General features: G+C 40.7%; 2 protein-coding genes across 3 annotated transcripts; both read right to left on the minus strand.

Annotated features, from left to right (window-relative positions):
- Positions 1–2,163: 2,163 nt before the first annotated feature.
- Positions 2,164–11,595, minus strand: LOC142382674 (arrestin domain-containing protein 3-like). Its single transcript, XM_075468788.1, has 7 exons — positions 11,273–11,595; positions 10,895–10,936; positions 4,461–4,521; positions 4,172–4,322; positions 3,715–3,811; positions 3,377–3,633; positions 2,164–2,494 (listed from the first exon to the last, which is right to left on the minus strand). Exons 1-7 carry the CDS (start codon positions 11,532–11,534, stop codon positions 2,222–2,224), a joined length of 1,143 nt encoding a protein of 380 aa, XP_075324903.1. The 5' UTR covers positions 11,535–11,595; the 3' UTR covers positions 2,164–2,221.
- Positions 11,596–15,713: 4,118 nt separating this feature from the next.
- On the minus strand, positions 15,714–24,767 carry LOC142382676 (arrestin domain-containing protein 3-like). Of its 2 annotated transcripts, none has more exons than XM_075468791.1 (7): positions 24,462–24,767; positions 23,116–23,157; positions 22,812–22,872; positions 22,523–22,673; positions 22,274–22,370; positions 22,056–22,192; positions 15,714–18,106 (listed from the first exon to the last, which is right to left on the minus strand). In XM_075468791.1, the coding sequence occupies exons 1-7, from the start codon at positions 24,721–24,723 to the stop codon at positions 18,059–18,061; spliced, it is 798 nt and encodes a 265-aa protein (XP_075324906.1). In that variant the 5' UTR covers positions 24,724–24,767; the 3' UTR covers positions 15,714–18,058. The 2 variants fall into 2 exon arrangements, with proteins under 2 accessions (XP_075324906.1, XP_075324905.1); XM_075468790.1 differs by having other exon boundaries at positions 15,714–19,907.
- Between the last annotated feature and the right edge of the window lie 463 nt (positions 24,768–25,230).

Below are 25,230 nucleotides of genomic sequence, written 5' to 3' on the forward strand. Positions count from 1 at the left end.
TATACGTGCATACACACGAAATTTGTCCTCCGCTTTTAACCCATTGAGACATCCCTTGCTTCCAACTGACAGTGTCCTCTTGTGAAGGCGGGGATCTTTACCTCAGCACACAAAAGTCTGTAACTTACCAGAATGAAAATGCAGAGAACACACTCTCATCGACACCGGGATTGAGTGGAAAGTTATGCTTGGTCGTCTTACAGCAGCGATCCATGCTAGTCGACGACGCTTTGTTATCTCGGACACTTGGTCTCCGTGGGTGCGCCTCCAAGCAGGAAACCGGTAAAAAGATAAACCATTTACGATTTCCCCCCCATTCCTGTCACGGCTTTCGCTATTGCAACCCACGACACAGCAACGTGCGACCATAGTGGCAAAGACAATAAGTAAAATAGATAAACCAACGAAGAAAGTTCCGAGACCAGGCGGGAGTACGTCTGCGCGCAGTGGAAAACAATGTAAACAAAGCAGTTCTGAGCCTCCAGTATGGCCGCCGCTCACGTAGTGACGTCACGTGCCCGAGCCCTATACAGAATCATACGCGGCGGACAGCACAGCTTTATGCCAATTACGCACACAGGCTCCACACCTCCACACACGCATCGCGTCTGCAATCATAACTCATTAGGGGAAATCACATTTTGCCAATATTTTAGAGACCGCTCAACATTTCCCAAATCATGTTTTCGGGGGGTCTCGTGTCAGTTTCAGGGGGTCTCAGATCCCCTGAGTCCCCCCGTAGTTCGAACACTGACCATACACATGTTGCAAACATGCTGCGCAACACTCACCAATAAGCCATCCATCTTCAACAGCTCCTTCTTGTAAACGAAGGCCCACGGAGCTGTTCTGCAAAATAAAGGAATCGGACAGCACCTGTACATGCACAGGTATGGCTTGCGTGCGCTTAGTTTCTCACTCGAGAAATGGCCCCAATTCACGGCAGAGGTCGAGCAATATATGTTTTGGAAATCTGAACCTGCTTAGAAGCCACTCACTACTTCCTGCCAATAAATCTGCACGCTCCCTAAACACGCGCTCCCTCCGTAGCTCACGGTTTACCAGATCCTCAAGCAATGCAAGATGGGCCATGTTGCGTTCTGAATGGCATGTCCTACGTGTGCCTTTTATACCCATATCAATTAAACTAGGCTGATTATTGTCAGGTCTTCTGGTGAAACAATTATTGTTACACTCTGAATGAAATGCAATGAACGCCAGGTAGGTCTAATGCACCGTGCTTTGGAATTGCAGAGGCTACACGGACCCAAATGCCGTCAGACATACTGTAATGCAACAATTGAATGAACATTGTAATCTTCCCCTGTGCAGCAATCAACACCATTTGCAGTTTCGTAATTCTACCACTAGGCAATGTGCAAAGCTGTGCGTAGATTTAGGCACATTTCTAAGTTCAAGTACATGTTCATAAATCCCACACTTTGCTCAGGAATGATCGCACGCACGCTTTACGCACAGATCTGTTCCTAAGAACGCTTGATAAATGAGGGCCCATGTGTTCAGTCAAGCTGACGCCAGCTGCATACATCTTTGCTTGGAATGTAGCATCGTGGGTATGTTGTGTTTAATATATTATAAGAGTAACTGTAAGTTAAGATTATGTAAAACGGTAACAGTTTGGAAGACAAGGTTAAGTTATGCAGGACATTATTTCATTCATATACGATAATTGCATATGTGCATGTTAAAAAGCTGAATGAGTGATGTATCTTTTTTGTGTGTTTTAGTTTCACACTTCTTCAATGTTAATAAATCTGTGGACAAAGAAACAACGTTCCTCAGAGTCGTGATATTGGGGAAGAGTTTAACTGACTGTCGAGTTACATTTCCTTTGTGTGATGAGGGCAGTACACAAGTAGTTTCAAGAAGCCACCCTGAAACTATAAACAGCATTGTGACCACAGTCCTCCAACTGAAACGGTCACATTTATGAAGAAGAGTCGAGGACTCGTTAAATCCTTACATTATTTACACAATTTTGATGTAGAAAGGGATAAAGAAAAGGGGAATGAATTTCAGTAAAAGCGAGTAAAAGCAGATAAGTAAATAAATGATGTGCCTATATTTGAATTAAACGATATTTCACAAAAGAGAAAGGATTAAAAAGTTAACAGATAGTAGTCATTATAAAAAAAGCAAATATATTTTTCTATCCATTTATTTAATGTCACTGAGATCTTCACAAATCTTCTCAACACTATCAGTGATATTTATTATCATTTTCATTCATAGGAGGGTACATTGCGTATGCTCCATAAGGAGGAGGGGGTTGGTCTGAGGACTGAGGTCCTGCTGGTGGTTGTGGAGGTCCAAAGCCCCAGACTGGCGGGTTTGGGTTCCCAAATGGTTCAAATCCAAAGCCAGCAGCAGTCGTTGGGGGGGCTGATGACACAAGAGAAGCCTGGGAGGCAGGCAGGATGACTATTTCAAATTTGATCTCAGGGTCTGAAGCATACTTGACATCAAGGTAGACCTGTGGAGAGTAGTGTTGTCATTTCACTGCTCTCTGCACAGCAAAAAGATGTGTGTTTGCGTTTTGAAGCTTTTTAAGACTTGTAACTGTGAACAGACATAGACTGAGATTTTTTTTAGCAGAAAAGGACTGAGGCTTAGCAGTGACGGCACAAAAGACAGAAAATAAATTGTACATTGTTCTGTATGAATAGCGAAAAAGCATAATATGTAGAAATAAAACATTATAACAAATAACAATCAAGGTTTAGAGAAAAATAATAGTATCTTTGGGGTTATTATTATCATAGACTGAATCATATAGATGGATTATTGTTTGACATAGTCTCTGGTTACTTTAAGTTTGTACTGCAATCTTGTATTCGATCACGTTCATTGTGATGTTTAAGTATGAATTAATTGTATCTGAAGACATGTCCATGACAGGCCAGGTCATGGGTTGTTTTTCTTTCTTTCTTTCGACAGGACAACTCACCCCCAATACACAAGGTTACATAATAAAGGCCCTCAGCTATATCTGCACGTGTGATATCACATTTGCAGTTTTTTGTTCACCCATTTATTTTGAATGTGTCTGGTACTGTAAATTAACTCCTTCAGCAAACACTGTCAAAAATAAAAGAGGAAGGTGTTGGAAGGCATTCAGCACAAACACTTTGTTGCTATTTAATTGACTGTTTAAAACAAGCACAAGTTACTCTCCCACTTCTTATGCATCCTTCCTGTGAAGTTAACAGGTAGTGAGTAAGTAATAGCAGGAACTGCAAAGATCTTTGAGACAAATGCTCCCTTGGGGAAAATGATATAATACTGAAATTATTATATATATTATATATTATATATAAGATTGGGTATAATAATTACACTTTTTTTCCCTACTCACCCTGAGTCTGTGCTCTGCTTTGATGATGTTGCAGTTGTGGATGGAGGGTTCCGCGTCATGGGGAATGGTGATGATCTGTGTGACCTTTTCTGAGGCAGATGGAGGAATGGGCGCTCCTACCTCTTTAAGCAGATCATTAGTATGGACTTTTCTCCTCCCTTGTGCAAAGAAGCTGTGCTTTCTGTACAGGCAGTACTTGGGCTTGATCTCACGAGATGAATCGTTCTTAATGAGAGCCAGAACCTTTAACCCTTCTCCTGTGACACAGAGCAGAAATGTCTAAACAAGCTTTGATATAAGACCAGTAGTTGTCAGTATCACCCTTAAAGAGCTCTCACCTTGGAAGAAACCTGATTTTTCAAGATTCACATCCATGGCTACACTTCCTGAGGTAAAAAGTTTCATTTTCTTATCCTTAGACTCATGCTGTGGTGTCTGAAAGACAATAAGATTAATGAGGAAAACACAAAGCCACTTAGACATTAAAAAAAAAATAAAACTTAACATTATCTTTATCTTAATGACTCAAAAATCCTCTCCCAGAGGCTGGGAACATAAAAAAATGGTTTGAGCCTAAATAATGATGTCAAACAGAGATTTGTTAGTAGGCATATATTGTGCCCATATTTAAAGTTTGTTAGCTGCAGGCATTTCAGTGGGTTTAAACACATTACACAGAACATGTCCATGCAGGTACAAAGCAAGGGCTGCACCTGAGTCAACTGCTTCCAACAATCCATGATGATTTTTTTTTCTCTGTTTACAAATTACAGAAGAGGATATATAAGATCATACCATTAACCCAGAGACAAAGTTTATGTCTGCTTTTGACGCAAAGTTGATCTTAGTCGACTCTTTCTTGGTAACCCTCATTGATCTGCTCAACCCGGTTTCCAGCAAGTACACAATTTTACCAGTATCTCTTTTGAAGGAAGAGGGCATTTCCCTAAAAAACAAGAATACTTCAGACATAAATCTGAGGAGTGTGAGCTAAGTATACCTTTTTGATAGAAATATTTTCATACAAGTATACACTCAATGTGCTCTAATTTATTACAGAAGCATTAAAAGAACAGTTCCTTACTGGGAAGGGATCTGAAAGGTGAACGGATAGACATGGATTCCTGGTGCAACAACACTCGGGTCTAAAGGAAACCGAACAAGCACAGGACAAAAATATAAAACATACGCTGCTGTAATGCAGTTGGTTAAGTAAAAAATTCATGAAAAGGGATTTTGGGTCAAGGGTTCTGATGCAGCTTTATATTCAAATCAGAGAGACCCACCGTCTGAGCAGTAGATAAGAATTCATGAGACCTTGTAAAGGAAAAAGGGCTGGAAAAGTACAAACTTCTCTTATAAAGCTGCCAATGACCTTTCATTAGGTATTGTGGTTGACAGCAGAGTCAAGTTGCACCCTTGGAGCAGTTAGCTAATGTCTTTAGAGATGGTCTGTGGTTTCTATGGTGGCGATGAAATGCAAATCACAACAGCAAAAGAAAAAACACAACGGCAAAAGAGAAAACACAACGGCAAAAGAAAAAACACAACGGCAAAAGAGAAAAAACAACGGCAAAAGAGAAACGACAACGGCAAAAGAGAAAACACAACGGCAAAAGAGAAAACACAACGGCAAAAGAAAAAACACAACGGCAAAAGAGAAAACACAACAGCAAAAGAGAAAAAACAACGGCAAAAGAGAAACAACAACAACGGCAAAAGAGAAACGACAACAGCAAAAGAGAAAACAACGGCAAAAGAGAAAACACAACGGCAAAAGAGAAAACAACAGCAAAAGAGAAAACACAACGGCAAAAGAGAAACGACAACAGCAAAAGAGAAAACACAACAGCAAAAGAAAAAACACAACGGCAAAAGAGAAACAACAACGGCAAAAGAGAAACGACAACAGCAAAAGAAAACACAACGGCAAAAGAAAAAACACAACGGCAAAAGAGAAAACACAACAGCAAAAGAAAAAACACAATGGCAAAAGAGAAACGACAACAGCAAAAGAGAAAACAACAGCAAAAGAGAAAACACAACGGCAAAAGAGAAACGACAACAGCAAAAGAGAAAACACAACAGCAAAAGAAAAAACACAACGGCAAAAGAGAAACGACAACGGCAAAAGAGAAACAACAACGGCAAAAGAGAAACGACAATAGCAAAAGAGAAAACACAATAGCAAAAGAGAAAACACAACAGCAAAAGAAAAAACACAACGGCAAAAGAGAAACAACGGCAAAAGAGAAACGACAACAGCAAAAGAAAACACAACGGCAAAAGAGAAACAACAACAGCAAAAGAGAAAACACAACAGCAAAAGAAAAAACACAATGGCAAAAGAGAAACGACAACAGCAAAAGAGAAAACAACAGCAAAAGAGAAAACACAACGGCAAAAGAGAAACGACAACAGCAAAAGAGAAAACACAACAGCAAAAGAAAAAACACAACGGCAAAAGAGAAACGACAACAGCAAAAGAGAAACGACAATAGCAAAAGAGAAAACACAATAGCAAAAGAGAAAACACAACAGCAAAAGAAAAAACAACAGCAAAAGAGAAACGACAACAGCAAAAGAGAAAACACAACAGCAAAAGAAAAAACACAACGGCAAAAGAGAAAACACAACAGCAAAAGAAAAAACACAATGGCAAAAGAGAAACGACAACATCAAAAGAGAAAACACAACAGCAAAAGAGAAAAAACAACGGCAAAAGAGAAACAACAACGGCAAAAGAGAAACAACAACGGCAAAAGAGAAACGACAATAGCAAAAGAGAAAACACAATAGCAAAAGAGAAAACACAACAGCAAAAGAGAAACGACAACAGCAAAAGAGAAAAAACAACGGCAAAAGAGAAACAACAACAGCAAAAAAGAAAACACAACAGCAAAAGAGAAAACACAACAGCAAAAGAAAAAACACAACAGCAAAAGAGAAAACACAACAGCAAAAGAGAAAACACAACAGCAAAAGAGAAAAAACAACGGCAAAAGAGAAACGACAACAGCAAAAGAGAAAACACAACAGCAAAAGAAAAAACAACGGCAAAAGAGAAAACACAACAGCAAAAGAGAAAACACAACAGCAAAAGAAAAAACACAATGGCAAAAGAGAAACGACAACATCAAAAGAGAAAACACAACAGCAAAAGAAAAAACACAACGGCAAAAGAGAAACAACAACGGCAAAAGAGAAACGACAATAGCAAAAGAGAAAACACAATAGCAAAAGAGAAAACACAACAGCAAAAGAGAAACGACAACAGCAAAAGAGAAAAAACAACGGCAAAAGAGAAACAACAACAGCAAAAGAGAAAACACAACAGCAAAAGAGAAAACACAACAGCAAAAGAGAAAACACAACAGCAAAAGAAAAAACACAACAGCAAAAGAGAAAACACAACAGCAAAAGAGAAAAAACAACGGCAAAAGAGAAACGACAACAGCAAAAGAGAAAACACAACAGCAAAAGAGAAAACACAACAGCAAAAGAAAAAACAACGGCAAAAGAGAAAACACAACAGCAAAAGAGAAAACACAACAGCAAAAGAAAAAACACAACGGCAAAAGAAAAAACACAACGGCAAAAGAGAAACGACAACAGCAAAAGAGAAAACACAACAGCAAAAGAAAAAACACAACAGCAAAAGAAAAAACACAACGGCAAAAGAGAAACGACAACAGCAAAAGAGAAAACACAACAGCAAAAGAAAAAACACAACAGCAAAAGAAAAAACACAACGGCAAAAGAGAAAACACAACGGCAAAAGAGAAAACACAACAGCAAAAGAGAAACGACAACAGCAAAAGAGAAAACACAACAGCAAAAGAGAAAACACAACGGCAAAAGAGAAAACACAACAGCAAAAGAAAAAACACAACAGCAAAAGAAAAAACACAACGGCAAAAGAGAAAACACAACAGCAAAAGAAAAAACACAACGGCAAAAGAGAAACGACAACAGCAAAAGAGAAAACACAACAGCAAAAGAAAAAACACAACGGCAAAAGAGAAAACACAACGGCAAAAGAGAAAACACAACGGCAAAAGAGAAACGACAACAGCAAAAGAGAAACGACAACGGCAAAAGAGAAAACACAACAGCAAAAGAAAAAACACAACAGCAAAAGAGAAAACACAACAGCAAAAGAGAAAACACAACAGCAAAAGAAAAAACACAACAGCAAAAGAAAAAACAACAGCAAAAGAGAAACGACAACATCAAAAGAAAAAACAACATCAAAAGAGAAAACACAACAGCAAAAGAAAAAACACAACGGCAAAAGAAAAAACACAACGGCAAAAGAAAAAACACAACGGCAAAAGAGAAACGACAACAGCAAAAGAGAAACGACAACGGCAAAAGAGAAAACACAACAGCAAAAGAAAAAACACAACGGCAAAAGAGAAAACACAACAGCAAAAGAAAAAACACAACGGCAAAAGAGAAACGACAACAGCAAAAGAGAAAACACAACAGCAAAAGAAAAAACACAACGGCAAAAGAGAAAACACAACGGCAAAAGAGAAAACACAACAGCAAAAGAAAAAACACAACAGCAAAAGAGAAACGACAACAGCAAAAGAGAAAACACAACAGCAAAAGAAAAAACACAACAGCAAAAGAAAACAACAGCAAAAGAAAAAACACAACAGCAAAAGAGAAAAAACAACGGCAAAAGAGAAACAACAACGGCAAAAGAGAAACGACAACAGCAAAAGAGAAAACACACCAGCAAAAGAGAAAACACAACGGCAAAAGAGAAACGACAACAGCAAAAGAGAAACGACAACAGCAAAAGAGAAAACACAACAGCAAAAGAAAAAACACAACAGCAAAAGAAAACAACAGCAAAAGAAAAAACACAACAGCAAAAGAGAAAAAACAACGGCAAAAGAGAAACGACAACGGCAAAAGAGAAACGACAACAGTAAAAGAGAAAACACAACAGCAAAAGAGAAACAACAACGGCAAAAGAGAAACGACAACAGTAAAAGAGAAAACACAACAGCAAAAGAAAAAACACAACAGCAAAAGAAAACAACAGCAAAAGAAAAAACACAACAGCAAAAGAGAAAAAACAACGGCAAAAGAGAAACAACAACGGCAAAAGAGAAACGACAACAGTAAAAGAGAAAACACAACAGCAAAAGAAAAAACACAACAGCAAAAGAAAACAACAGCAAAAGAAAAAACACAACAGCAAAAGAGAAAACACAACAGCAAAAGAGAAAACACAACGGCAAAAGAGAAAACACAACGGCAAAAGAGAAAACACAACGGGAAAAGAGAGAACACAACGGGAAAAGAGAGAACACAACGGCCAGGGCCGTAACCAGGATTTTTCAAATACCGAGGTCAAATATTGCGATAAATCTTATTTGACTAAAAAAACATCCTAATATGGTGACTTTTTAAAATACAGTTTGGAAATGTGAATAAACAGAGGTAAATCACAAGCCCATCAAGGAGGTGAATATGTAGGTGAACAAGTTTATTATAACAATGTGATCACAAAAGTAGAGTATTTGAGTGAGTGAGTGAGACTCAGTTCTTCCCCTTTCTTCCTCTACTGACTCTCTCTCTCATTCTCATCCTCTCCTGTGTCATCTGTTTTAAAATATCATCATCACCATTAATATTATTGTTATTAATATTACATTATTATTATTTTTACTATTGTCACCATCATCACCATGCATGTGCATGACCCACTAAAAGGTCAAATGAATGAGTTGGGTTATTGGTCTAACCGATGTGCAAAATTTTAGACACCATTTGCAATAAAATCCAAATGGTTCATTAGGAAAAATGCAATCATTTTACCTAAGTAACTGGTTGAATCCACCCACTAAATTAACATCGTAGAATGTGCCAAACAGACTACAAGATGTTGGCTGTATTTTAGATGTATAGTCTCAATTCAATCCATTCACTCAACACAGAGAAGACATAGGTATCATGCTGGGCCTGACAACTAGCTAAATGCTGGTAAAACTTGGCTTCATAATGCACCATGAGCAGCACAACTAACCTCAAGATTGTGTCATATGAGAGAGTACACGGGGTATTTCAGTCTGTTATTTTGCCCCGTGTGCATCATAAATTGTTTTAAGTAAAATGAAAAATATAAGTTTCTGACCCAGTTTCTATTAGTCTGCTTTATTTACATGTAGGAAGCCTTATAGCACTGAACAAAACTGTAGCTAGTGAGGCTGAATGACCACTAGCCACAGTTGGCACAAAACTGTCAAGCCCTGATTAAAAAAAAAAAAAGTTAGCTTAACAGCCCAAGCCATGTCATGATTCCCAATAATTTCATTACAGGTCGCTAATTTTTTTTTTTTAAAAATCGAATTGAGAGAGAGATTTGTGTGCCGTGTGTTTGTGCCGACTGGAAAACGAAATCCTAACCAAGGGGCTTTGTGACTGTTGCTTGAAATGCTGAGAACAATGATCTAGCATCCTCCTATTCCTAGCCGCGCTTTGAACGCATATGAACATTATGAACTGTCACCCATTCTCACTGGCGAAATGAACTCACCTCCTTCTCTCTTTCTTTTCCCCTGGCCAGTTGGCTTTCCAAAGCTGAGTTTAGTTTTTTTGGTAAATTTTTTCATCTTGCTTCCATTTCCCAGCTGACTTTCGCGTCGAAGCTGCGTAATATGATAAACATGTTTTAAAGCACGGACCAACACCAGTCCAATCAGCAACGATTCATGTCGCCCGAGGGTACCTACCATTACCGTTTTGGTCAATGTCGTTGCGTTTTCTCTTTTTGTTTTTTGATTTGCCGTTGTGTTTTCTCTTTTGCCGTTGTGATTTGCACTTCAGGGCCACCGTAGGTTTGTAATTGTTCACTGCTGTGGTCAATAAGCACTGGGGCTCACTGAATTTTAATCATACTGAGCAGGAAAGCAAAAATAGTTTGAAATAATACAACTGCTTCAAACTATCGTTGAGACAAGTAAAATCACAACATAACCTTTCTGTACTGTAAAAGCACCAACAAGCTTCCCTTTGAGATGTGAGAGAGATCAAATCAAATCAAATGTATTTATATAGCAATTCAAAGTGCTTTACATAAAATAAAAGCATTGCAGCAGGGAGTATAAGAAGCATTAAAAATACATAAAAGAATATAAAGAGAAACAAATAAAATCATTTAAATCAATTTAAAAACCAGCAACAGTCAAGATGAGTTAAAAGATATCGTGCAGCTTTCATTCATAGACACATGAGAACAGAAATGTCTTTAACCTGGATTTAAAAATGTCTACATTTGGTGAAAGTTTAATCTCCACTGGCAGTTTGTTCCACTTGTTTGCAGCATAACAGCTAAATGCTGCTTCTCCATGTTTAGTCTGGACTCTGGACTGGACCAGCTGACCTGAGTCCTTGGATCTAAGAGCTCTCCTTGGTTTATATTCATATCACAGATGTATTTTGGGCCTAAACCTTTCTGGGATTTACTTACATGTTACATGAGACATGTGAAATACTTACATGTTTCTAAAATCTGGGTCGTCTCCGGTGCATTTCCATCGCCTATCAAAGAAAAAGATGCAAACTAAATTATCAGCAAGTGGCCCGTTAAATTATTATTATCTATTTTTTTTTAACATCAAACAAAAGATTATTTCAAAGAATTTAAAAAAACTCAGACTTGTATTTGCACGTCCGTCCGTTTAAACTATAAAATATTGTTCATAACAAACAGGTCTTAATTCAGTTTCTTCACTTCCTGTGAAACTGCTCCAAAGTCACAGGCAGCAGCGACAGAAAGTACAGCTCGTCTTTTTCCTCTTTCCATGCAGAAAAAAAAAACATTTGCACGTTTAAAACCGACAGCGTGTGAGAACAGAGGCAATAAAGCTCACTTACCCTTGAGATTTGCGTCACGAATGAAGTATTGTTTAATGCTGAAATATTTATCTTTGGAGTGGTACACAACGGTAGTCTGGCCGTACCTCTCGGTCCACTGAACTTCAGCTTTCCCCTTGAATTTAATGTAAAGGGAGTCGATTTCGCATTCTTTGACCACTTCCAGCGTGACTTGACCAGTAATAAGGTCCCCGCTGGTGAACGTGTTGCTCTCATTAACAGGGTCATAGGTAACTTCGAGCCGCTTCACTGTGGACGACATGATGCATGCGTTCCGACCAACCAAACAATGCAAAGAAGGAAAAGCGCTCAGGGTGAAGGGAGCCTCTTCCAGGGGGCGGGCGTGTCCAAATCCCAAAGCAATTACAACGGGCCAGTTGTTTTTCTGCTGTTTTCCTCCTAACTAAGATAGAAAGAGGGATGACAGAGTACATTTAGTCAAGTCTAGATGGCAAAAAGAGATGGAGAAATTGGTTAAGGAAAGAAGAAATTTAAGAAAGCAGTGGAAAAGAGCCACAGAAGAAGACAGGGAGGGAATTAATGTTTTGCAAGAAGAATTGAGAAGCAGGCTGGCAATACTCAGAAGGGCTGAATGTCTTAGGAAAAAGAAAAAGGAAGAAAGAATATGTAAGGATTGCGTTTTACAGGGACCCGTTCAAGTTTGTTAAAGGGTTGTTTAACCAGGAAAAATGAGGGCAGCTTAAGGCAACAAAGTCAGAGGTGGAAGAGTATCTAAGAAATACATATTACTAAGAAATATATCCTCCACCAACCAGACTTACAACTCCCCATTAGGGTAGCAGAATTTTTAAGCATCTGCACACCAAAACTGCTATCAAAAATATATAAATTACTGGCTAAGATGGATGACACAATTTCTTTACCATCCTCAAAATGGGAGGCAGATCTATCCCTCAGTTCTAATTCTAACCATAACTTCTGGCCACAAATATGTTTGAACACCTTCAGAATGACTCGAAATCCTAATTAGCAGCTCATACAATACAGAATCCTTCACAGAACACATTATACAGCACAAAGGATGTTCAGGATGGGTCTAACACACTCAAATATCTGCTCACATTGCACAGATAACAAACCTGATAATTATGCACACGCTTTGTGGTTTTGTGCACCTGTCCAGAAGTTTTGGCTTGAGGTCTGTGAGGACCTATCAACATGGTTTAAGTGTAGTATTCCTGCTGCCCCACACTGTGCATACTGGGTGACTTGAACAAATTAACATGGACACACATGGTCCTCACAGTGCTATGTATCGCAAAGAAAACTATTCTCATGAACTGGAAAGCAAAGAGGAATCTGTGTATTAACCAGTTTAGAAATTTTCTTTTAGATTATATTAGCATGGAAACAATGTCTGCCTCCTCAAAAGATCAACTGGCTGAATTTCATCCTCTCTGGTCCCCGCTGATTAGCTTAATCACATAGTGGGGGTGGTGTGTTGCTGTCCCGCCGCTCTGGGCGGTTGGTTGTGTGCTGGGGGGGCTGTATGGCTTCGGGTGTCTAGTGGTCTCTCGGGTCGTGGGGGCCTCTCAACGCTGCTCGCGGCCTCACCCACCTGTTGGCACGTCTTGACTCCCGGGGCGCTTGCCCAGGGGCACTGGGGCAGGCGCTGGCCCACTGCGGTTGGCTGTCTGGGGCGCCTGGCCCTCTCGGGTGCCTGCCGGGGGGTTTGGTGGCGCTCGGACTCGCGGGGGCCGGTTCAGGCGCGCGGCCCATGTCTGGGTGGCGGGGGCCTGGCGGGGCTGGTAGGCTGCCACCTCTGGTCACCGGGGGGGCTCTGCCCGATTCTTGTGGGGGCTCTGTCCGGGGGCTTCCTCTGCTGTCTTCTGGGGGGATGCGTGGTTGTCCCTATGGTGGGCTTCCCAGGTTCTGTGCTCCTTGGGGGCTGCTGGTGGCCTGGGTCTGGGGGCCCTCTCGGCCTGCTTCTGATTGCTGGGGGGGGGGGGGTGGATTGTGGCCCTATACACTGATATTTAAGCATGGTTTTTATGTGGGACCATCTATGTGTATTGCATGTTCATGCACACACGTACACACACACACATTCATTAGCCCAGTAGCATGCTCGCTAATCAGTTGTTGTGCTGTCCTGTGGTTTAAGGTCATCTGTATCCACAGTTGTATTATATGAGATTGCTGCTGCTTGTGCTTTTTTATTTGTTTGTTTGTGTGTTTGTTCTCTGCTTGTCTGCTTACAGGTGCTCCTGGTGCTTCTAAGGCTGGATTCCCCACAAAAGCCGTGGATTGTCTTCAGTTTTGTTTTTACAGGTGTAGCAGCTGGTTGTGTGACTTTTTACTGTTTTCTATGTTTGTCTCTTCATGTTTCTGTTCCTTTTTTTTCTTTTTCCCTTCTTCGCTTTCCCTCTCTCTCTGTCCCCCGGTCCGGTTCAACACTATCACATCATGTTAAGTATTGTAACAAAAATAAATAAATAAAAATAAGGAGTTAATGGGCATCAAGGGGAGCTTTACATTCATAAAGCTTCCCTTGGCATAGCAAATGTGTTTGGCATTAACGGTATTCAGATTACAATTCTGGTGCCATAATGCTGGACAGGACAAGGGGTAGAAAAAAAAAAGAAATACATATTCAGATCTTGAGCAGCGTAGAGTAGTAGGCCTTCCACCTGACATGCCACCATCAGGAGAGATAGCTCATAAGATTGATATTACACCACCTAGGTGGAAAGAGGTTGAGGAGGTAGTCAGACGTGCAAAGGCTTCATCGGCCCCAGGGCCAAATGGAGTCCCCTACCGGGTTTATAAAAGTGTACCCGATATCCTAACATTTTTGTGGAGGCAATTAAGAATAATTTGGGAGAAACAGGTTATTCCTAGAGCATGACGTAGGGCTGGAGGCGTTCTTATTCCAAAGGAGAAAGAGTCCTCGGACCTGAGTCAGTTCCGGATGATCTCTCTCCTAAATGTAGAGGGGAAGATTTTCTTTAGTTTAGTTGCACAGACATTAGCTAGTTATTTAGAAAAGAATAGCTTAATAGATACTACTGTGCAGAAGGCAGGAATACCAGGTTTCACAGGGTGATGGCATTAGGGGAATGACTCTGGGACGCCAGCGGTCACTGTCTAGCCTCCTTGAGGTGTCGGGGGCCCAACTAGACGAAACACTGATGAAAGAAGGTTCCCAACTGATGACCCCAATGACATGTTGGTCAGCACTGCTCACTAGTCTATATAGGGATTATAGGGAATTATTCATTGAGTCGTGTCCATTTTTTCTTTAGCACAAGTTTCTTGTGTTTGAGAAACCAATACGGCTTCCTGTCTCTGATGTAGAAGCATTTTGATCCTCATCCATTGACAACATGAACTGAGAGCTCCCAAGAATACTCAATAGAGTAAAATGCACAAGCTGTAACTACTGACCTTGCATGGAGGCTTCAACTTCCACTATCTTCAGCCTCTTTAACTGGCTCTGGACTTCCTTTTCAGGTGATCTCTACGTTGATTTGCACTCAAACCCAAACTCCATTGAGTGGTTTCTCTGCTAACTTCTGCTCTAGAGAGTGAATCAGTTTCCCCTCCAGTTCAGTTTATTACCTTTTTTTTATGTCTTGGAGCTCTTTGGAAATATGTACAAAAAAGTCTGACCTAAGCCATGTGTGTTCCTCAGTTTTAGTGATCCCATGAGAGATAATGAAGAAGGCTTGAGGGGTCTTCTCATTCTACACAGCAGCATTAATTTTCAGCCTCCTTGTTTTCCCTCCAAAGATTCCTATGGCTTTGTGGCAATTCAAGTCTCATTCGTGATTTTGACATCTTGGAAGTCGAAAGGCTTTTTTTTTTGTTTACTTGTTGCCACAACCACCACCCATGGTCAATATGAAGCCAGATTTCACATGCTCTAAGTCACATTTTCTGCTTATAGCATTTTTTTTTTTTGGTTTTAAGCCTTTTACTGATTGCTCTTTAGTTTGAGCAAGTTAGGGTTTTGTGTATGGATAACTTGTATATCACTCCTCGTTTCATCTATGCTGATAAGGTTAAGGTGTGATATTAATGATAGCCCATGTTCTGTTTAAGTACATGTGATACCATTACAGAAGAAATCTACACAATTACTGAGAAAGTAACAACAGCAAAAAAAATGCTTTTGTGATTTTATTCCAAACTGACTTATTTTTTCCAACCTTGACTTATCAGGGAAGACTGGATCCTTATGATAATGTAGCACATGTTAATCTACTCAAATTTTTCAAGACAGCTCTCCCTGCTCTTCATATTTTCCTGTAAATGTTTGTCTTTGACAGGGCTTTACTTTAAGAATGATAAGATGCAGTCTTTCCTAAATGTTTAAAAGTTGTAGGGTTTGAACTCCTAGTAGATTGTGGAGTTTCATTAGTATTGATACTGAATTCTAGCACTTCAGAGAAAGAACAAGAGTCAAAGGTAAGGCAAGGCAAGTTTATTTGTAGAGCACAATTCGTACACAAGGCAATTAAAAGTGATTTACAGCTACATAAAATCAAAGGAAGGCAAATAAAATCATTCTAAAAAAAATAAAAAATAATCATTAATTCATTCAATTTAAAGTGAAGAGTGCAGATAAAATACTTTCAGGTGTCATATGCACAGCTAAATAGAACTGTTTTCAGCCTGGATTTAAACATTGTCAGAGTTGAGGCCTGTTTCACTTTAGGAGCATAAAACTTAAATGCAGCCTTACCTTGTTTAGTCCTGACTCTGGGCCCCAGCAGGAGACCCCTCCATGAGGCAGGAGACCCCTCCCTGAGGTTCTCAGAGCCCGAGTTGGTTCATATGGCTCTAACATGTCAGAGATGTTCTTTGGCGCTATACCATGAAGAGACTTGTACACAAGCAGAGCTGTTTTAAAGTTCCAGGAGACGGAACTGGATGGCACCGAGGACTTCACTGTAAAGAATGACAAAATTGTCCAAGTGTCGGGAGTTGGTTGCTGACCAACTCTGATGAGGTGAACTTAAATTCACAAAATATTAACAAAAAGTTGACAATTAACGCTGGCGTTCTTGGTAACAAAACTAACAATGTGATAACCAGTGCAGCAGCGGAGGTTAAAAACGTAAAAAAAACAAACATGGACAAACAAAAACACAAAAACGTATATCTTTCTACTACTTCATTCTGTTTCTTTCTTTGCCCAGATCTTATTCTTCCTCCATCTTTCTAACTGGTCATCTTTCTATCAGTCTTAGGTGCTGTTTACACATACCCGGGTATTTTGATAAACGCATTTTTTCTAACCTTCGTTTTAAAAAAAAACTTGGTGCACACAGCCCCGTTTTCAAAAAAAAAACACGTCTACATTGATCCGCATAAATACGCTATCAGGAGCTGTTAAATTACGCCAAGCCTGACGGTGGTATGGCCGGGCTCTGTCTGCCAACAGAAGCTCCGCAATTGCTGCTCTCCGCGCCGTAATGCGCCTTTGTTGTTCAATACATTGTATGACTGTAATTTTCAAAATCACACAAGCGAGTATAGCTCTCAACAACAGAAATGCTGCTAGTACCTCCATGCTTGCCAGATAGGGGCGGGGCTCTGTACTATGACGACAACTCCGCATTCCATTCTGAAAACTCCGTTTTCGTCTCTTTCAACCAGTTTACACACAAACGCTAAACGGAGTTTTTAAAAAATCTCCACTTTTGCCGGAGTTTTTTTTTAGCTTCGTTTTCGGAGGAAAAAACTCTGTTTGTGTATAAACGAAAGGCACAAACGAAGGGAAAGGTCTTCGTTTTTCAAAATACCCGGGTATGTGTAAACAGCACCTTAGTCTGTCCACCATCTTTCCTCATTCTTCTGACTCGTTCTTGTTCTTCGCTCAAATTCTGGATTTTGGATGTCGGGTTCCGGGGTTTGACTCACGGAGGCGGGGCATGACGTAAGCTTACGCTACACTTTCAGCCAATGGTATGCCTGAAACTATTGTGACGTCTGCCTGGGCGTGTTTCGTAAGACGATCTAATTCTAGCCTTAGTGTTTGGTAAAACAAAGAAACTCGGTTACTCCATTCCTCCATCTTATAACACATATATCCAGAGGATTCTGAAAACACCACAACTTGTTAAGATATAACATAAGCTTATGATATAAACACATCAAATAACAACATAACATAGGTAACGATTATGAGTCTCAAAATTCGGATGGATATCTGTAAAGTTGACATATGAATAACGAACCAAACAATGTTATTTTCCTGTGTTAACCATGGAATACAAAAAGAAACAGCAGGAAACATCGGTTAACAGTTGCATTACTTCATATACTGACTTAATTTGGATTTAACTATTCAATACTACAGATCACAAGGGGGCAATGTGGTTCCATAGGTAGGTTAGTCATTTTCCAAAATAATGTTTTTTCTTCGTTATTCTTCCAAGTAAGATTGTGAAAAGGGTCTTAAAATGCAGCTCGTGATTTCACTGAGAACCAGAAAGAACCTGTCCAAAGATATAAGGCACATTTAATATAGTTTCAAGGTTCGACTGAAAGTGAATCTGAGTAAAGTCATTTCCAGAGATCCATGAGGTGCCTGTCTCTGCTCTGGCTGAGTCAGAGCAGATATCACCTTTGATTTACTTTGTCCAGATAGGGTAGGGAGTGGGTTTCCAATGTCTCCAATGTTCTCCTAAGAGGGTCCTTTGTTTGTTCAGCTTAGTTAGCACTAAGTTGTTAATGCATCCCCATAAGTTTATGGCGGGCGCAGGTCTGTGACGGAGGAGCTCTCAAATACTTTCATGGGGCAAAGGTTGTTGTAAATTAGACGATCTCAGTCTCTTCCTTGGTGTAGGACTCCCCATCTGGTTCCTACACAGAAAACATCCCCCACAGGAATGTTGGGGTCTTCCAAAGGTTTAAGTTTGTATTAAATTCCACACTTGAGTTCACTACACCTTGACAATGGTACCCAAAACATTTAAGAGACTTGATGTGTAAGAGTTCAACAGATCATCAACGTTAGAACACGGGGTGTTCTCAAACCTAATCATATGCATAAAATGTGTCCCTGTTCTGTCATTTATGAGTCTTCCCTGAACAACTGCAGACCAACTGCTGGTTTGGGTGTAACAGACAGGTCGAAGAAAACACAGAAATGATCAGATAAAGCAACATCGACGACATCCACATTTGAAATAACAACACCCCTTGAAATGAGCACATCTAGAGTGTGCCCTCTGCTGTGGGTGGGCTCAGTCACATGCTGAGTTAGACCAAACATTTCATGGACAGCAGTGAGTTCTTTAGCTTCCTTGTTGTCCGCTACATCCACGTGCACATTCAGGTCCCCTGTTATGACTAAACAGTCAAAAGCAGTGCACACAATTGAAAGTAGTTCAGTAAAATCATCAATAAAACAATTCTGTGGTGGTTTATAAATGGTGATGTAAAGTATGGAAGATTGTTTTATCTCCATTTTGAATGACACATACTCAAATGATGAAAAAAAACCCAAATGACAACTTGTGGGTGGGTATATTGTCCCTGAACATGGCACAAACACCCCCATCCCTCCAGTTTTCTCGTGTTTCAGACACAAAATTGAAGTGAGGTGGATAGACTCAATCAGGACTGCATTTGCTGTGTTTTTGTCGAGCCACGTCTCAGTTAAAAACATGAAATCAAGATTGTGAGAGGAAATAAAACTATTAATTAAGAATGATTTGTTACTTAAAGATCTGACATTGAGTACTGCGTGTTTGAGATTAGTTATAGTTGAACTGGATGCTGTGTTCTTGCAAGGGATATGGATAAGATTTCTCTGATTGGAGAGTCTGATTGTCCCTCTCTTCACTCCATCCTTGGACCTCTGGTTGAGATGGTGTTTACCAACACAGAGGCCCTTAGCGTCCTAGACAACAGCATTGACGCTGTTGGAAATGACAGTTGTGGGCACCGGTGGTGGGGGCAGAGCTGGGGGACTTTGGTCAATAGAGTAGGCTGAGGAGGGAGACGGGCTCGATGCTTCTTTGAGGATAGAATTCTTGATCTTGCCATGTTTGGCGTGAGAGGAACCATTTTAATCCCTGATTTCACCAAGTTTTCAAGGTTCATGAAGTCCCATTTCAGTTTCTAAGAAATCCTTTCTTGTTGCGCCCAAATTTCTTGTTGATATATCCGACAGCTTTCACAGGGCATGTTGAAAGGATTGTAGTTGCTGGCTCATCAGATAAGTTGTAAAAAAGAATAAAAATGATTTTAAAAGTCTTGGTTCACTTAAAAGAAAAAGAATAAAATTATATCCAAGACTTTTGGAAAGAAGTATAATTATTTAAAAGCAAATAAAAGCGATAAGCAGCTGGAGGAAGCAGAGACACGTCTGCACTCTTCAGAACCATCAGTGATATCTATTATCATATTCATTCATAGGAGGGTAGATTGCGTATGCTCCATAAGGAGGAGGGGGTTGGTCTGAGGACTGAGGTCCTGCTGGTGGTTGTGGAGGTCCAAAGCCCCAGACTGGCGGGTTTGGGTTCCCAAATGGTTCAAATCCAAAGCCAGCAGCAGTCATTGGGGGGGCTGATGCCACAAGAGAAGCCTGGGAGGCAGGCAGGATGACTATTTCAAATCTGATATCTGGGTTTGAAGCATACTTGACATCAAGGTAGACCTGTGGAGAGTAGTGTTGTCATTTCACTGCTCTCTGCACAGCAAAAAGATGTGTTTGCGTTTTGAAGCTTTTTAAGACTTGTAACTGTGAACAGACATAGACTGAGATTTTTTTAGCAAAAAAGGACTGAGGCTTAGCAGTGACGGCACAAAAGCATAATATGTAGAAATAAAACTAATAACAAATAACAATCAAGGTTTAGAGAAAAACAGTCATATCTTTGGGGTTATTATTATCATAGACTGAATCATATAGATGGATTATTGTTTGACATAGTCTCTGGTTACTTTAAGTTTGTACTGCAATCTTGTATTCGATCACGTTCATTGTGATGTTTATGTATGAATTAATTGTATCTGAAGATGTCCATGACAGGCCAGGTCATGGGTTGTTTTTCTTTCTTTCTTTCGACAGGACAACTCACCCCCAATACACAAGGTTACAGACCCCTCAGGTCATCTGGATCCGGTTTATTATCAGTTCCCAGAGTCAGAACCAGACATGGAGAAGCTGCATTCAGCTTCTATGCTCCACATGTCTGGAACAAACTCCCAGAAAGCCTCAGATCAGCAGAAACACTCAGTGTATTTCAGTCCAGGCTGAAGACACACCTACTTTCAGCTGCGTTTGAATAAAGCTCCAAGTTTGAAGCTTAAGTCTCAAAACTTAATCATATTTAAACTCCTGATTTTATCTGATTTTATCTATTGTTCTTATTTCTTTCTTTTTGTTTAAAATTTAAAGCGATACAATGTAACTTCTCAAAAAGCCCACTCTGGAGCTCCCCCTACAGGCTTGGAGGTAATGTACGGTTAAACTGTCGTAAATACAACACCCTTTCGCTTTCACGTTTCACGTTTGTTGACGAACCGGCGAGGAGTCAGAAGGTGCAAGCTATGTCGACCGAGAAGGTAAGAGTAATCAAATGTACCTGGGAGCGTGAGAGGGGTCTATTTGTTTTTGCGGTAGGTGTGCCAGAAAGCAAGTCGAAGTACTTCCGCTCAGCTCCCGGGCCGGTCCAGCAAAGTTACATAGCGCAGTTTTTCCCACTCAGACCCCCGAAGGGCATAGGAGACAAGCCAATCGTAATATTAAAACTCATTCTATCCGCACAATTTTTTTCAAGCTGTTATTTTAAGGTAGAAATGTTACATAGTAATGCTTTAAATCCTGCTTTTTATTTCTTCTGTTTTAATGTCTCTGTAAAGCACTTTGAATCACCTTGTTGTTGAACTGTGCTGTACAGATAAACTTGCCTTGCGTAAATAATAAAGGCCCTCAGCTATATCTGCACGTATGTTGTGTACATAACCAACTCCTTCAGCAAACACCATGAACAATAAAAGAGGAGGTGTTGGAAGGCATTCAGCACAAACACTTTGTTGCTATTTAATTGACCGTTTGAAACAAGCACAAGTTATTAAGAGGTTACTCTCACACTTCTTATGCATCCTTTCTGTGAAGTTAAAGGTGGGGTTGAGGTTCTTTTTCTGGAGCATTTTTTTACATATTGCTTGAAATACTCTTCACACCCCCATTGCAACCAATTAATTAAAAGTTTTGACACAAATATGAAAAGTTTTAGTGGCCTCTAGAACGAACAATCCAGGAAAAACAGTATCCAATCATACTGAACGGACCGTTAACAATGATTGGATTCTGATGCGTCTATCAAACTGCAATCTGCTCCTCCCTCCCCCTCCCCCTCCCCCTCCTTCCCCCTGTGCGCGTACCCTGCTCCGTGAACGAATTACGCGCCCAGAAGCTTGGCAGGAAGCTAAACTAGAGCCAGCTTGGCTAGCACCTAGCATTATTAAACGTATAGTTAGCATATACTAAGTACTAAATACTAAATACGGCAACGATCGATGCTTGCTGTCAGAACAGCGCTCGTGCACCTTCGTGCTCGTGCGCGTTCATGTACTCTAGAGGCGTGCCTTCGGGGGGAAAGTGAAGAAAAGGGTTGGGACTTTTTACCGGTGTATTTTCAAAATGCAGCTTAGCTGGACTCAAAATCCAGGATCTCCTACCCTACCTTTAACAGGTAGTGAGTAAGTAATAGCGGGTTTTATGCTGAAAGGAACTGTAAAGATCTTTGAGACAAATGTTCACCTTTTCTGAGGCAGATGGAGGAATGGGCGCTCCTACCTCTTTAAGCAGATCCTTAAAATCGATTTTTCTCCTCCCTCGTGCAAAGAAGCTGTGCACTCTGGACAGGCAGTACTTGGGCTTGATCTCACGAGATGAATTGTTCTTAATGAGAGCCAGAACCTTTAACCCTTCTCCTGTGACACAGAGCAGAAATGTCTAAACAAGCTTTGATATAAGACCAGTAGTTGTCAGTATCACCCTTAAAGAGCTCTCACCTTGGAAGAAACCTGATTTTTCAAGATTCACATCCATGGCTACACTTCCTGAGGTAAAAAGTTTCATTTTCTTATCCTTAGACTCATGCTGTGGTGTCTGAAAGACAATAAGGGTTTAAACACATTACACAGAACATGTCCATGCAGGTACAAAGCAAGTGCTGCACCTGAGTCAACTGCTTCCAACAATCCATGATGATTTTTTTTTCTCTGTTTACAAATTACAGAAGAGGATATATAAGATCATACCATTAACCCAGAGACAAAGTTTATGTCTGCTTTTGACGCAAAGTTGATCTTAGTCGACTCTTTCTTGGTGACCCTCATTGATCTGCTCAACCCGGTTTCCAGCAAGTACACAATTTTACCAGTATCTCTTTTGAAGGAAGAGGGCATTTCCCTAAAAAACAAGCATACGTCAGACAAAAATCCGAGGAGTGTGAGCTAAGTATACCTTTTTGATAGAAATATTTTCATACAAGTATACACTCAATGTGCTCTAATTTATTACAGAAGCATTAAAAGAAGAGTTCCTTACTGGGAAGGGATCTGAAAGGTGAACGGATAGACATGGATTCCTGGTGCAACAACACTCGGGTCTAAAGGAAACCGAACAAGCACAGGACAAAAATATAAAACATACGCTGCTGTAATGTTCACTTATGTTGTCAATAAGCACTGAGGCTCACTGAATTTTAATCATACTGAGCAGGAAAGCAATAATAGTTTAAAATTCATACAAACTATCGTTGAGAAAATTAAAATCACAACCTGCCCTTTCTGTACTGTAAAAGCACCAACGAGCTTCCCGTTGAGATGTGACAGAGATGTGAAATACTTACATGTTTCTAAAATCTGGGTCGTCTCCGGCGCATTTCCATCATCTATCAAAGAAAAAGATGCAAACTAAATTATCAGCAAGTGGCCCGTTATCATAAACGTCGGAACATACTTGCGTGTAAACCGACACTTTTTTTTTTAAAATATTTTTTGGGGCTTTTTTAATGCCTTTAATGTATAGACAGTTGGAGAGAGACAGGAAGCAGGGGGCAGAGAGAGGGGGAAGACATGCAGCAAAGGGCCGCTCGGTGCGGGACTCGAACCGGGGCCAGCTGCATCGAGGACTGTAGCCTCTGTACATGGGGCGGCTGCTTAACCCACTACGCCACCGACCGCCCCGTAAACCGACATAAATATATTTTACATTTCCCCATCTCTCAGGGCGGTGCATGCATTTTTTGTATTCTGATCACCATAAACTAGGTCCTGTATGGAAACTACAATAGTTACACTGCTCAAATCTGGATAGAATTATTCTACATGCTCCGACTGGCACGTAAGTCTCACAATATTGTTCGTCTCTGACGTAATATCAAATTTCCCATGCCGGCGGCCCGGGTCGTGAACAACAGTCTGTGATTTTCGTGCAGCGTAAGGGGGCTGAGGTGCGCTCCATTTTGTATGTTGGTGCACTACGAGGGTGGGCAAACCATCCATGGAGCAAACGGGTTTACTTTTGGAAAACGTGGGGGGGATGAAATCATCTTGCTGTAAAAGTGGGGGTGTCGAAACACCCCCATCCCCACGGGTAAGAGGCCCATGGTGCGGGGCGGCAGATGGGAGGGCCGCACCCTCCGCACCCCATCAGCCTCCCTACTGGTGGCGGACAGCCTTTAGCTCTGTTAAACCTGTTAAGGTTCATGCAAATTTGAATGAATGTTCTTATAAATCCAGTACAGGCTCATTTTCTGTATACAGTAAGGCGGTGTTGGTGGTGGTGTTCTGGCTGGGGGCCCGTGCCCCTGTACAGCTGTATGCCCAGCAACGTCCCTGGCCTCTCCCGCACCTCCCAAAAAAAACCCGCCCCCCCTCAGAAAATAGTTCCAACGTCCATTCCCGTTATGTTATTATTAGCTTCAATCAAAAGATTATTTCAAAGAATTACCCACTAAGCGTGGACAAAAACTCAGACTTGTATTTGCACGTCCGTCCGTTTAAACTATAAAATATTGTTCATAACAAACAGGTCTTAATTCAGTTTCTTCACTTCCTGTGAAACTGCGCCAAAGTCACAGGCAGCAGCAACAGAAAGTACAGCTCGTCTTTTTCCTCTTTCCATGCAGAAAAAAAACATTTGCACGTTTAAAACGGACAGCGTGTGAGAACAGAGGCAATAAAGCTCACTTACCCTTGAGATTTGCGTCACGAATGAAGTATTGTTTAATGCTGAAATATTTATCTTTGGAGTGGTACACAATGGTAGACTTGCCGAGCTTCTCGTTCCACTGAACCTCAGCTTTCCCCTTGAATTTAATGTACAGGGAGTCGATTTCGCATTCTTTGACCACTTCCAGCGTGACTTGACCAGTAATAAGGTCCCCGCTGGTGAACGTGTTGCTCTCATTAACAGGGTCATAGGTAACTTCGAGCCGCTTCACTGTGGACGACATGATGCATGCGTTCCGACCAACCAAACAATGCAAAGAAGGAAAAGCGCTCAGGGTGAAGGGAGCCTCTTCCAGGGGGCGGGCGTGTCCAAATCCCAAAGCAATTACAACGGGCCTGTTGTTTTTCTGCTCTCAAGCTTAGAATAAGTTGCTAAAAGGAATAAAAGGATCACTCCTTTCAAGCCAGCTAAATGAGATAGAATTCCAATCAAATTATATTGAAACGAGTTTAGGTGACATGAGCACAGTAGCCTGTAAGATTAGGCACACACATCAGATGAAACTGAAGCTCAGGAATAAGCAGCAACAGGGTGGTCCTGATAAATCATATTAGATTACATTTTTATAACGACTTTAGAGAGCAGAAGAAGACTGTCACAGGGCTTGTCATTTCCTCTGGCTGAAGTGCAACAGACCACAATCCACAACTGCAATGTTTTCCCAGGCAAGCATTCACCTAAACTGAAATGGGGCGGTGGGGTTATTGCAGCACTGTACTGATATGCAGTG

Source organism: Odontesthes bonariensis, chromosome 6 (genome assembly GCF_027942865.1).
Source record: "Odontesthes bonariensis isolate fOdoBon6 chromosome 6, fOdoBon6.hap1, whole genome shotgun sequence".
Lineage (NCBI taxonomy): Eukaryota > Metazoa > Chordata > Actinopteri > Atheriniformes > Atherinopsidae > Odontesthes > Odontesthes bonariensis.

Coding starts and splice junctions, on each gene's coding strand:
- LOC142382674 (XM_075468788.1), bottom strand. CDS start 11,534: ATGTCGTCCACAGTGAAGCGGCTCGAAGTTACCTATGACCCTGTTAAT. Junction 4,522..10,894: donor GACCCAGATTTTAGAAACAT/GTAAGTATTTCA, acceptor GGTTTCCTTTAG/ACCCGAGTGTTGTTGCACCA. Junction 3,634..3,714: donor AAAATCAGGTTTCTTCCAAG/GTGAGAGCTCTT, acceptor TCTGTGTCACAG/GAGAAGGGTTAAAGGTTCTG.
- LOC142382676 (XM_075468790.1), bottom strand. CDS start 24,723: ATGTCGTCCACAGTGAAGCGGCTCGAAGTTACCTATGACCCTGTTAAT. Junction 22,873..23,115: donor GACCCAGATTTTAGAAACAT/GTAAGTATTTCA, acceptor GGTTTCCTTTAG/ACCCGAGTGTTGTTGCACCA. Junction 22,193..22,273: donor AAAATCAGGTTTCTTCCAAG/GTGAGAGCTCTT, acceptor TCTGTGTCACAG/GAGAAGGGTTAAAGGTTCTG.